At 33.9% G+C, this 14,915-nt stretch overlaps 1 protein-coding gene across 2 annotated transcripts in view; it reads left to right on the top strand.

Moving 5' to 3' along the window:
* Positions 1 to 14,915, top strand: part of LOC150107706 (ubiquitin-like modifier-activating enzyme 6) — a 701,981-nt gene that overhangs the window by 78,485 nt on the left and 608,581 nt on the right. For both annotated transcript variants that reach the window (XM_090391479.1, XM_090391480.1), the window contains exon 4: positions 4,417 to 4,445. In XM_090391479.1, coding sequence (XP_090247605.1) covers positions 4,417 to 4,445 — 29 coding nt within the window. The remainder of the gene's footprint in view (positions 1 to 4,416; positions 4,446 to 14,915) is intronic.

Here is a 14,915-nt window from a genome sequence, read left to right as displayed (position 1 = left end):
AAACAATAATTCTTGACAAACTTTTTCTTCTTTTATGAATCGAACGTATGATAAGAGTTGTGGTTCGTTATTTGGGAGAGTTGATTCATCAAGTTGAATGGAAAATTGGCATGTCTTCAAATAATCGCACAATGATTTTTCAATGTCTTCAGCCATTTCATCGATTTTTCTTTGCACTGAATTATTGCTCAAAGGGATTTTCCTGATGATATCTGACGCTGGCTTATGAAGCACAGTGTTTATTACTTCTTTTATTGCCGGCAAGATTAATTCCTCACCAATTGTGTGTGGTTTTCCCGCTTTTGCAATTAATAATGAAATATTATAAGAAGCTTGTAATCCGTCATTATCTTGTTTAGTGGACGACGTAAAAAGTTCTGATATAGTTAGACGTTTAAAATATTTTTCTTCTAGTACTTGAAAATAGGACAAATCCTTATCCTTTTTGTCAGCATGCATTTTAGTCAAGTGCTCTTGTAGCCTAGAAGGCTTCATTGCTTCATTTGAAAACATTTTTTGGCAAATCAAGCACATGGGTAATAATTGGTTCGTAGGAGACTGAATAAAACCATATTTCAAATACTCAGTACTGTATTGTCGACATTTCTTCTTATATTCAGACATAATGAAGAAATAAAATTTTCAAAAATATTCACAAAATAAAAGATTTAATTTACACTTTGTATGACTTCACTTATCTATCACACTTTCAACTGATGATTGTTGGCAAAGCACACAAAAAATAATGAAACTTATTCCTAAACCACTGGTATTTATAGATTTGAAATCCAGCCCGAATCGACTTGCATGCATTGACTTGTTTGCGATACCATTGTACTCGTGCTTTGAACAAGTCACTGCAAGCACCCATATTCGTAGAGCCTCTGCTACTAATGGCTCAGTTAAGTAAGTTTGAGCACAGTTAGTAGTTGGAAGGGGACCAGTCGTTTGATGCTGTTGGCACACTCTCCCTTGATGAGTCTTTGGACTCCCTGGAGGTGTCATATAATAATAATAATAATAATAATATTCCTGTCAAAACATGCTGAATTGAGTGAAATACCTACGTAATAGTTGACCGACATACTATTAGTTAAAACTTGTCTGCTGTGTGGATAGACTAAAGCCTGTATGGCACGATCAATTTTTACAATAGCAAAAAATGAATAAATTTTTTAAGTATATAAAAATAGAAGTTAAAATATCCTGTATGACACGTTCGATTTTTTATTTTGCATGCAAGCGCATTTTGTTTGTCCGACCACGACATTGTCCGAATAATTATAAGTAATAATTAATAAATAAAATAATTTCACAAGATATAAACAACAAACCTACAAAACATAACCACAGAAAACAGTATAATAAGTTTCGAATAATATTTGCTTTGTTTTTTCCCTCGAGTTAGCAATATAAATTAGTACTAACTAGGCTAACTAAAATTTACAATTTTATTTCTTTCTTGCTATTATTATTTTTACTTGTAATATTAAATTATATAAAATTGGGTTTATTTTTGTACAAATCAATTAGAAAAGTGGTTTTATTTATTTCATATATATTTTAAAATGAAATATAACGAATATATTTACTACTGTAAACATAACCTATTATACACACATATATACATGCTCTCTTTTCTCATTGACATCTGTTTCTATCTGGCATGGTAAATTTTCAAATGATTAAATAATTGAAATAGAAAATTGATAAAAAAAATTGATCGTGTAAGACGGGCATAAGATTAATTAAAATGCAATATTTAAATTTTAAATGATTATCTAATCGCAAAATCACGAAAATAATTAATTTTTAAATATATATTATTCATTTCTTCTATAAAGAGCCACCAAGCCCTAGACCGCCTGAACGCCCCCAAATGCTTCTGATCCCACTATACCCCCCCCACCCCAGAAGGCTTCAGCGCCCACTGGGGGGAAGTACTGCCCACTTTGGGAACCTGTGGTCTAGACCATGAGGCCAAATAGAAAATATCATCCACATATCTTTGTTATGTTCCATCGAGTCGTTTTTGACTTCTGATGATTCTATGAACATATGCTCTCCATTCAGATCTGTCCCTGGCCATACCTTTCAGAATTTCCAGTTGCATTCCAGTTGCTTCTTTAACTCCATCCACTCATCTAATTCTTGGTCTTCCTATTCTCCTGCTTCCATCAACTCTAGCAAGCATTATCGTCTTCTCCAGACTGTCATTTGCTCACATAATATGCCCAAAGTATGATAATTTTTGCTTGATGATCATAGCTTGGTTTTCTTTTATCTATACTGATTTATTGGTTTGCTTTGCAGTCCATGCTTTCTTAGTAAGTGTCTCCAAACCTGTAATTTCAATACATCTATCTTCCTTCTTTCACTCTTTCTCAGGGTCCAACTCTTGCATCCATACAGTACTACAGGGAATACCATTGCTTTCACGATTCTGATTTTTGTTGCAAGGCTAATATCTTTTCCTTTAAAGATCTTACTTAAAGTTGTCATTGCTTTCCTTCCAAGTAATAATCTTCTAACTTCTTCAGTACAATACCCATCTTTATCAATTCAGGATCCTAGGAGCACAAAATTGTTCACTACTTCCATTTTCTTCCCATCTACTTCAAAATCGTTAAGTTCACATGTTGCCATAACTTTTGTCTTTTTGATGTTAAGTTTAAGGCCATATTTAGCACTTTCTTCCTTAACTTTCATAATAAGTTCCTTGAAATCTTCTTTGTATTCTGCTAGCAACGTGTATCATCTGCATACCTCAAATTATTTATATTTCTTCCACCAATTTTGATTCCAACTGAAGACTCCTCCAGCCCTGCCATTCTTAAAATGTATTCGCTGTACATGTTAAATAGGTACATAGATAAAATACATCCTTGTCGCACCCCTTTACCTATTGTGAAATACCCAGCTTTTCCAAGATTTGTTCGGACAACAGACAACAGCTTCTTGTTCATGATATAGTTCTGCAATATTTGCACTCCTTTGCATCTCCTTTCTTCAGTAGAGGTATATAAACAGATTTTTTTCCCATTTCCTAGTCCACATATCTTAGCCAGATAGAATTTGGTTTGAGACAGCTGAGTCAAGTGCTTGTTTTTTGAAAACTTCCATGAAAAAATTGACAAGAGGAGAACCCATCGAGGTATTCTCTATCTGTTTATAAATTTTTATTCTTCCAGGAGAAAAATCCAAAAGGATATCAATGGAAAAGAGATTTGTGATATCAGGAGGAAAAACTTTTTTAAAAGTAATACGGTGTCATTTAAGGGAATGTTGTTATTATATCTGTATTCTTAACAAGAATTTCAATAGAAGTTTTAAAATGGGTAGAATTTATGTATGAAGTATTAATTAGCAAATTCTCACTGAGATTTTGGGGGTCACTGAGGTCTGACATTTTGCACACCAACTGCACAACAAATAACTCAACAGCACTGCTATGTGATAGCTGATATCATATATATAAAAAAAAAAAAAAACTGCATTCCAATGATCATACCTCCAAAAAGGTATGAACATTGGAGTGCAGCTTTCAATAGTTGCAAAATGCAGAAATCATAAGTGCATCATGAGCCACACTGTTGAAGATTATGACAAGGGGTAGAAATGGACTAGTCGTTATCTCCAATTGGTTCTCCAAGGTTCGATCACATTTTCCACTTGCAACATCACTGGCACAGCTGGGACATGTGTTGCAGGAAGAATGGTCTCAAATTCCATTTGAGAACACCATGAATTTGACTTGTATCAGTCTATTCCACGTCTAATTCATGGTGTTCTAACAGCTCAAGGTAGGCTTACAGCTTATCAGTGAAAAATTTGTAGGTGTTTCCATTATTTTGATAATCCCTTGTATGTATGTATGTTTAAATTACTAAATTTAAAACAGCATTATTTCAAAATATTACCACAAAAATTTATATATAGAATTCTCTTATTCATGTTGATTTAGAATACATTAATTTACCATAATAATTTCAAAATGTGAAATTTCTAAAATGGAGTTGCACAATTTATCTCAGTTGCATACTACTACTTAATGTTATTTTCTTTTGTTTTTTTTTTAAGAATCATGTTGCAGTTAATTATTTTAATGCATAGACAATATAATATAGTATGATCTACCATTTATTTGACTTTCAAAACAGTGAACTTCAATCATTCTACCCTTTTATATCAATCAACTTCTGGTACAGCACTGTGTAATTGTTTCTTCACTTATCCACTATTTCAATTATCAGAACAGCCAAGTGCCTTCCTGCTATGGTTGGATGAATGGTAGATTACTCTACTTAATATATAAAATATAATCTAAACAAATCTTAAAATAAACATCAGATTTTAAATATGTAATAGTGAATAATGAAAATTAAATTTACTTATGAAGCATATTGTTCATTGCAGCCAAAAATTTAGTTCTGGTTGGCATAAAGGTGAGTAATAAACTGAAAGTGTATATGTTTCTAAAATCTTTTGTTTTCTTATTATTCAAAAGAATTTTTTAAATGTTATAAATAATGAATAAAAAAGTAATCTAATCTTGGATGTTGCATTTGACATTGCTTTGGTATATGACTCAAATTATATTCCAAGTTGCTGTATATAATTGGAGCTGCATTAAAGGTAGATATAACTAGAAGGAGATCCCTAAGCCTTTAAGGAATTGAAGAATAGATCAGGGCTTCTGATGACGTAATGTCCAATCCTGACATTCATGTGGTATACCTACTAATACCTCATTAGTAGGTATTATTATTTTTATGAATTCTCTTCTAAGAACATATCCAAGCAAGTCCAGAGTGGTGGCTGTAATTGCATAATAGCTGTAATTACAACCACTCTGGACTTGATGACCATGCTTTGGATACACCCTATACATTGGAAGAAGGCACTTTATTGCACCACAACAAATACAAGAGACTATTTCTCGAATTTGTCTCAGTCCTGAGAAACTTTCCAAACCTCAACAAATTTGGGTGCATGAAATTTCTCCAAATTTAGGAAGCACTCATCCTCGTGTCAAGATCACTTAATTTATCCCACTAAGGGGCACCATCTAGCACTCTAGGCCTGTCTTTGTTTCTTTCTTCAGCCTCATTTGCCCAGTGTTAGTGCTTGCATGCATATCTGTGATCTCTGATGATGGAAATGTAACATTGCTGAAATATCAAAGTATTAATTAAAGTTATTATAATTAATATTTAGTATATGTTGTAATTTTCTGGAAAATAATAGTTACAAATAGCTAACGTATAAACATTTCTACCAGAATTTTAGTAAGAGTGAAGAAGATAAATATCACGAAGGGGACGAAATGTTCTGGTGGTTGTTGAAAAAGCTTAGAAATGGAGGAAAGAGTATTGTAAAAGTAATCAGAGATAATAAAGTTGTTTTAAAAACTGAAGATAAAGATATTCTGGATGTCTGGAGTAATTACTTTGAAAGATTAAGTAAAGGAATTAATAAATTCCTCATTGTTTTAAAGCTGGATAAGAAACTTGAAGTTCGAAATCTAAGAGCTTCATGCCGAAGAACTTTTGGCAAGTCCAAGCGTAAGTCAACACCTGGTAGTACAACATTATGTGTTATACTACCAGGTGTTGACTGGGAGATCGAAATCTTAGATTTCGATCTCCCAGTTTCTTATCCGGCTTTAAAACAATGAGGGATTTATTATCCCCTTTACTTAATTTACGTCGCCGGAAAAAATAGCCTCTTGGTTCTGTACTTTGAAAGATTATTAAAAGAAATATTCTTTCAAAGTAATTACACCAGACATTCTGAAAGTATTCAAGAGGTGCAACCATCTATATCAGTACTTGAGGTAGAAAATGCCATCAGACATGTGAAAAGTAGCTGGCATAGTTATTATTCAATCAGAAATGCTCAGATACAGAGGTATTTGTATGTACAGTGACTGTGCTGCATAATTCAAAAGGTATGGTCTGCAGGTTGAATTCTTTGTTGTAGTGGAGTTCTTGTGGTACTCCAATGGTACTGTGAGTAGAGTTCTCATAGTACAATCCATAAAAAGGGAAGCTTTCAGAAATTCCTCAGAGGAATTGCCCCACTGAATGTTCTAGGTGCAATTTTTACAAGCATACTTGAGAAGAGGCTAAGAAAAATTGTGGAAGAGAAGCTTGGAGAAGAACAAGCTGAGTTCAGGCCCAATAGAGGTTGTCAAGATCAGATCATATTGTATGATTGAAATCATGGGAATATGAGGGTTGCAAATAAAGTAGCAGCAACACTGTCAGGAGATGTGGTTGGTAACTCATATGTTACTCTTGACAGATAGAGGCACTAGTTGTATACACTGTATATGCACTTAAGGCGACACATTCCATTCTAACAAGTCTCCTCGTGTGTTAAGTGGTTAATGTGAGCATCTCAGAGTGCAATGCTCTAATGTTCAAAAGATTAGAACAAAAATCCTGGATTAAAGCCCAAGTTGCATAAGGTTAAACTGGAAGTGACTGTTATCATGGCCTTTTGGAAGCCTGTGGTGACAGTGCCCTACCATACTGGATTGTCGCAAGATGGGTCAGTGCATTTTGTTTGGTATGATATCATCCAAACGATAATCACCGTGCAGGATGACCTACCATTTCAGATGACCATGTTAAGCTTGTTCGGAGATTCCTCACGATTTTGATCAATGATCGACTGTATGCCTGTTGGCATACAGTCCATCATTGATCAAAATCGTGATAAACTAGTGATAAACCATCAAAGTGTTTGGCACATTCTTAAAGAGAAGCTCGGTATGTGCAAAATTTCAGCTCGTTGGGTTCCATGTCACTTAATTGAGTTGCAAAAATGGCACAGGTATGCAGTTGCTGGCCTTCATCTAGAATGATATGAAAAAGGGGATGCATTACTAAATTGTATCATAGCCATTGATGAAACTCATGAATAGTGCTATTCAAGATCAACCTATCCAAAAAAAAACTTCACTAGGAACCCAGCAAGGTTGAAATTATGCTAATAATCGATCACAATGTTAATGGCAAATACCTGTTGGATTTCTGCTCAGAACATGGACTGGTTATTACTAACACAATATTCCAACATAAAAATGTGCACAAATTCACATGGAGAGAAGAGGCAACGAATAAGAAAACTCTCATTGACTATGTTATTGTTGATATGATGTTTTCTCTCTGGTACAGGACACCAGAGTGTAAAGAGGATTTGAAATTGGATTTGAAATCTTGAGCAGGATAAAATTGGATTTCATATTGAATAGAAGAACATGTAAGAAAGTTTTAAAATGAATAAAAGTTGAGCAGCTCTCAGATGTGAACTGTAGACTAAAATACACAAACATGATTGAAGAAAAAATGAAAAAGTTTGAGAACAGCAACCAAACCGTGGAGATTCAGTGGCAAGCCTGAAGAAAATACTGATTCATTCAGCCAGAGAGAGAGACGCATGTGGTGAGGTTCTCTGTAAGGATAGAAAAATCAGAACTCCATGGTGGACACAGGAAGTTAAAGAGACAGTGAAAGAAAAGAAGAAAGCATATCAAAAGGTCATGGCACATAAGTCAGCTTGTGCTCTTAGAGAATACAGAGACAAATGCAAGAATGCTAAATACTGTGTAAAACTAGCTAAATAAAAGTCATGGGAGGACTTTGGTAAGAACATAGAAAATAAATATCAAGAAGGTGGCAAGATATTCTGGAGGTTGTCGAAGAAGCTCAGAAATGGAGGAAAGAGTGTTGTAAAAGGAATTAGAGATGATAAAGCTGACATGAAAACAGGAGGAAAAGATATCCTTGTAATTACTCCATTAAGTATAGAGTAATTACTTCGAAAAATTGCTAAATGAAACAAGCAGTGATGACAGTTGTAAAAAACACTGACCAGGCATACAGTCAGGAATACATATCCATACTTGAAGTAGAAAAAGCCATCAAAACCTTGAAATGTGGAAAGGCAGCAGGAGTAGATGATATTCAACTAGAAATGCTTAAGTATGGAGGTATGAAAGTCTTACAGTGGCTGCACTGCATAGTTCAGAAGGCCTGGACAGAAGGATGAATTCCAGATGATTGGAGTAGAGTTCTCATAGTACCCATATATAAAAAGATAAAAATAAAACTGAATGTGAGAATTACAGAGGTATTTTCCTACTGAGTGTTCCTGCTAGTATACTTGAGAAACAGTTGAGAAGAATTGTGGAAGAAAAGCTTGGTGAAGAACAAGCTTTTCTTCCACAGAAAAGCTTGTTTCTTTTCTTTTCTTTCAGCAGAGGCTGCCAGGATCAGATCTTCACTCTACAACAAATAGTCGAGAAATCATGTGAATATAACAAAGATCTGTATTTAAGTTTTGTCGATCTAGAAAAGGCATATGACAAGGTGCCAAGAGAGAAGCTATTCAATACACTACATTTATATGTAGCGTATTGAATGGGACATTATAGTAAGCAATACTTAGTGGTGTCAATGGGACATTATAGCAAGCAATACTTAGTCTTTATTTGAATTGTAAGTCAGCATTCAGAATTGGTGAAAGTACAGGAAGGTGGTTTAATGTTGAATCTGGTGTAAGACAAGGATGCACATTATCTCCACTGTTATTCATTATCTATATGGATCATATTATGAAGGAAAGTGCTATTAAACCTCATATCAAAATTGGATCTCAGCTCTTTGCTTTATGCAGATGATGTTATACTTCTAAATAAATCTGCTACAAGTCTGCAAGATTCCCTGACTAAAGTGAATAACTGTTGTAATAGATATGGTATGAAGGTCAGCATTAAAAAGACAAAGACAATGAAAATAAGCAGAAACATTGAAAATATCAACTACATCGTGAATGGAGAACCTCTAGAACAAGTAATACATTTCAGCTACTTAGGCATGATTTAAATTAAATATTGAAATAGACAACAGAATCAACATAGCTGGTATGGTAGGCAGTCAATTGAATAAATTTATATGGAATAAGAGAGAAATTAGCCAAAACACTAAATTAGCTGTATACAAAACAGTATTGAGGCCAATTTTAACTTATGGATCTGAGAGCTGAGTCAGAAGTAAAACATTGACCAAAGACTAGAGACTGCAGATATGAGAGTCCTGAGAAAATTAGGAGCATGAACAGATGGCATTATCATATTAAAAAATCAGCATATCAGGAAAGAACTTGAAGTATGGAGGACTAACCTGAAAAGAATAGCAAAACAAGTATTCTTTGTCAGGTTTTCAGGAAAAAGACCTAGAGGGAGACCAAGATATAGGAGGATTGATACAGTAAAAAGTGCTTTAAAAGATAGAAATATAAGATCTGATAATGTTGGAGTCTTGACAGGTAACAGACTGATTTGGAGGAAAATTGTAGATAGAAAGTTAGCAATGATGTAATTTTTCTTGTAGACTATCATATCGTGTACACCCCCTAGAGGGTATATATCAGAAATTTGATGATGATGAATGTTCAAGACTTTATTTTTCATCATGGTGTGGCCCAAGGACAAACTGTTAATGCACAGTACTATCAATGATTTTTGTAGCACTATTTGCGTCCGGCTTTGAGGAAAAAGTGACCACATTTTTTCATGGGTTTACAGTCAACCCATGATATGCTGTCATGTGTTGCATTTGGTAATAGAGATGTTGGACAGGTGGCAATGGGAAGTATGGAAAGATTCTCTGTATTCACCGGATATGAGTCCTAGTGACTTTGACATGTTTCCCCAAAATGAAAGAAGAACCCTCTCAGGGAGGTTCTTCAAGCAGCAGATCATGCTGTCACTAATATCAACAAGCAACATTCTGCTGATGGTATCCAGCAGCTCCTACAAATTTGGAAACTAGTATAGAACATGTAGGAGATTACATTGAAGGAATGTAATTGTATAGATTTGATAAATAAACTATTTTACATTTTGTGCACATGTTGCCACTTCTTTATTTACAGCTCTTGTATAACTGGAATATGTATTTAAGTTTTATAGATCTTTAATAGGCATAAGACAAGGTGCTAAGAGAAAAGCTTTTCTTCTTCTGCTTAGATAGTTCCTCCAATTTTGGATTAGCAATAATGGTACACCAGAGTGTCTGTTCCTCTGCTATCCTTTTAATCTCATAATAGCTCTTGTTACCCATCCGTTTTTCTTTAAATCAACTCAAGAAAATTTAGTCTACTAGGAGAGCTTCTTCCGTCTAATTTTCCCTCCGGTATATTCAGAGATGTTCCCTGCTGATCCTTTTAATGTGTCCTGCCATCTCTGTTCAAAGCACTAACTGAACATTATACAGAGCAGTATAGTCTGTATTTGAGTTTATATTTAAAGGGGGTATGGGAAGATGGTTTGATATAAAATCAAATCTAAGACAAGGATATGTACTATTTGCACTATTATTCATTATCTGTATGAATCACATTATGAAGGAAAGTAGTACCAACCTGATAGTCAAAGAATCTTGAAGAATTGCAATGGATTTATTTAGAAGTATAATATCATCAGCATAAATTAAAGAGCTGAGGTTAAAATTTGAGATATTAATCTCAGCTGTTTATTTTATGCTGACGATGTTATACTTTAAAAAAAATCCATTGCAAGTCTTCAAGATTCTTTAACTGCATTAAATAACTGTTGTAACAAAATTGGCATGAAAATTAGCAATAAAAAAAAAGAGACAAAACCATGGAGATAGGCAGGAACACAGAAAACATCACTTGTATTCTTATTAGTGAATCTTAACCTATCGAACAAGTAATATATTCATCTATTTAGGCACACTTTTTAGTGAAGATGGGAATTAAATAGAAATAGATAATATCACAAGCAAAGCTGTCATGGTATTGAACCATTTGAATTAAATATATATGAAATATGAGAGAAATTAGCAGAAATGCTAAATTAGCAGTATACAGAACAGTGTTTAAAACAATTTTAATAGTGTTAAAATTAGCCAACAGTCAAACAGTTGATCAAAGACAACAGATTTGAATTTTGAAAAAAAAAAATTAGAGACTGAACAGATGTCATTGGCAGCATTGTATTAAAAATTAATAAGTAGGAGGTTGACATTGTTAGCACATTCAAGAATGCATGAGTAGATCTAATCTGAGGTGATATGGTCATTTTAACCAGAGAGGAAAGGTTAGCAAAAGTGGCTTTTTAGCCAAGATTACAGGAAAAATGACTAAACTAGAGAAGAAAGGTTAGCAAAAGAGGCTGTTGAGCAAGATGACAGGAAAATGACCTAGAGGAAGAACCAGATTTAAATGGTTGATGCATGGAAGTTTGAATATATGATGTGACTGTTGGGCTCCTAACAAATAACAGATTCATTTGGAGGAAAAAGTTTGGCAAAAATTTCATCAGGTAGTACTCTCATAGTATTCTTTATATCCCTTCAGGGTATACATCAGGAATTTGATAATTCTTTATATTATTCATGCATTACTCTTGTTCACATATAATTTTTAGGTTATTCTCGCATGCAAATTGCACAACCTATAGTATACGAGGGTGGTCTGAAAAGTTCTAGGCCTCGACCATAGGTGGCAACACTGTCAGCAAGATTTGTTTTTTAAGTTGGTACAGCTGGCATAAGTATCCATGTGAAATTGTAAGTCATTCTATCAGCTAATTTGTTTTATACAGCACAGCTGTTTGAAGCAAAATCATGTCTGTATCCCTTGAAAGGGATAAAATTGAGTATCGTGCAGTTATAAAGTTCTTTATAAAAGAAGGTTTAACGCCAAAAGAAATTCATTCGAAGTTCATAAAAGTTTATGGGAACTCTTCTTTGTTTTCGACAATTAAGAAATGGGCTGCCGAGTTTAAACGTGGCTGTACCAGCCTTGAAGATGATCCACGTGAAGGATGTCCAAAAACTGTAACAACAACACCAGAAATCATTGATCAAGTGCACGATATGGTGCACTTGATCATTGATTTCTGGTGAGACTGTAGGCATTTCAAAAGTAGGATATATTTTGCATGAAGAATTGCAAATGGTTGCGCAAGATGGGTGCCATGCTTGCTCACAGCAGATCAAAAATGCACTCGCATGAAAATCTCTGAATGCTTGGAGCGTTTTAACAGGAATCAAACTGAGTTTGTGCATCGATTTATTACTATGGATGATACTTGGATTCATCATTACACACCAGAATCCAGGAAATGTCATAGAAATGTCATTAATTGTTTATTAATTTCTTGAAAAGGGTAAAACAATAATCGGTGAATATTATTTCGATCTTTTAACCAGACTAGACGAAAAAATTCGTGAGAAAAGACCCGGTTTGCAGAAGAAAAAATCATCTTTCATCAGGACAGTGCACCTGCCCACAAAGGTGTTTTGGCAATGGGGAAATTAAGAGATCTCCACTATGAATGTTGAAACATCCACCCTCTTCCCCAGATTTGGCTCCCTCTGACTTCTATCTCTTCCCAAAAGTAAAATTCTTCCTCCCTGGTCATCGTTTTTCTGCGAATCAAGAGATGATTGCAGCTGTAGAGGGATATTTTGCAGATCTTACTGAGAACCACTGCAGGGACGGGATAATGGTGCTGAAGCATCTCTGGAAGAAATGTATTAGTCTTAAGGGAGATTATGTTGTTGAAAAATAAAAATAATTTTGAAATTATAAATTCGTTTTTTCATTGTTAGGCGAAGAACTTTTCAGACCATCCACGTATAGTGCAATTTCTGAGTAGGTGGTCAAGGAGAAAGGAGAAACCTGTTTTTCTTTCTTTCTTATCTTTAAATCTTTCTTAACCAGTTGTTCATGTTTATTTGTTTATGCATACGTCACTCACCACTTCAAAATCACCAAATCAGTTCACCAGGTGAATTGTGAAGAATTTCTCAAATTATGTAACTTTAAGAATTATCATAAAATCTGGATAGTTTTTAATACTTAGCAGGAAATGTATTGGTTATTATGATGGTGCTACAAAATTAAGTTTACTTTATTACTGGTTTGCTTTGATCATTTATTTATCAGGTCTACTACAATATCATGATATGTTCTGTTTTGGTCTCATGAGGCACTCTAAAACTCTTATCAAACTCTCATCTGAGGCACTCTCATCAAACTAGATATGTTTTAAAATAGGAATGCAGTGGCAATATGTATGCTAAATAACACAGTTGACTTAGATGAATTAAATATTTATTAGTACAATTTTTGCTATCATAGTCATCATCTGTTAAAAAAAATGAACAGAGCATTAACATAAAAAAGTTCATGCAACAATTGAAAAAAAAAAAAAAAAACTTTAGTAAGGTCAATAAATTAACAAATTCTTGAAGTGAAAATATATATACGAGAAGGGGGAAGGGTCTAGAAACTTCTGTTAAACACCTCGAGCAAAAATATTTTTTCATATAAAAAATATTTCATAAATGTTTTTTATATAAAAAATGTTTTTTCAGAAAATATCTTTTCTTTTAGATATAAGAAGCCATGAAATAAATTTTTTTTCTGGGTGTTTATCAGAACCTTCCAGACCCCTCCCTCTCGTGTTAGGAAAGATTATCAGGTTGAAGAAGCACTATTTCCCATAATGGAGATAAATGTAGGTCATCAGACTTGTTTAAATTTTAAAGACAATGTAATAATACCTCACAGCTTTCTTTGTGCTGCCTTTCCATAAGGAATCGACTTGTATGCAATATTCTTATCTTCTGAAAGATCCCTTGTTTTGTGGAGATCGTGTTCCTCAAGGCCAGATTGTTTTCAGGTTCATGAAACATTTTTTTGTTGTGTTTCATGTTCCTTGCAATGAATAGAAGCAAATTTTCCAAGTGATCCAAGATAGGCTACAAGAGCAAGGAATTTGATAAACCACTGGAAAGTTTAATGGTGGAAGGTGAAGAAAGAAAAGCAAATTTTTCTAGAAGGGAAGAAATGCTACGTAAAGTTGAATTTTAAATTTTAGCAATATGTTCTGTTCCAATATTTTGTAACATACAGAAGTGGAATAAGAATAATATTTTTTTGGGTAGTAGCAGGAGTCCCTGTAAAAGTTACTAAACTCTCATTGATAATGTTTTTAGCTAGGATGATAATTTTAAGAAAAAAAAAGTCATGTATATGGTATTCCTAAAATTGGAATTTTCTTAAGAATTGTCTGCACTGGCTTTTGGCTTTGTACATATAAACCCTCCAAGCATCTCTCTATTTAGAAGGGAAAAGACTAATTTTACTCTCTACTTTCACACAAGTCAGCATTTCATATCAAGAACACCTTGGACTTTAGGAGCAAAATTTTGATCTTTGGCTAGTTTTTGATATAGTCTCACTTTTCACCACCATACCTTTTAAAAGCTACTGTTGAATTGCTTGAACAAGATCTGCCTTCTAATTGTCTGTCTCTCTGATTTTATGATATATTCTGGATATTTTATAGTTCAGAATAAATTATACCAGCAGATAGATGGTACTGCAATAGGGAATCTTCTCTCACCTACTCTTGCAAATTATTTTATGGAATCTGAACAGCATCTGTATGATATTTTTTCTGAACCTATGTTATGGTATAGATATGTTGATCTTTGTGATGTGGAATGGTTCATCACTTGAGTTGGGTACTTTATGGCCAAACAGTTGTTGCAGCAATCTTATGCAGTTCATCCTATAATACACTTTATATTGCAATAAAAGAGGGAATGACAACAACAAAAAAGTTAGTATTTTTATATATTCATTAACCAGATGGAAGTCTTTGGTTTTCAGTATTTTGAAAGAAAACACATACAGAATGCTACAACTGTGCACAGTGGCACCATCATCCATGTCAGAAAAATGATGCTATTAAAGCATTGATACACCATGCAGTGTGTGCTCTTTGTTATACACATGCTTTACTACATTCAAGAGTTTGAATATATTGATGAGTCAGTGTATTGCAATGTATACAATATAAT

This window comes from Typopeltis vanoorti, chromosome 4 (assembly GCF_054136105.1).
Source record: "Typopeltis vanoorti isolate ZY-2024b chromosome 4, IOZ_Tvanoo_1.0, whole genome shotgun sequence".
Classification (NCBI taxonomy): Eukaryota; Metazoa; Arthropoda; class Arachnida; order Uropygi; family Thelyphonidae; genus Typopeltis; species Typopeltis vanoorti.
This window is presented reverse-complemented; position numbering and strand designations above follow the sequence as displayed.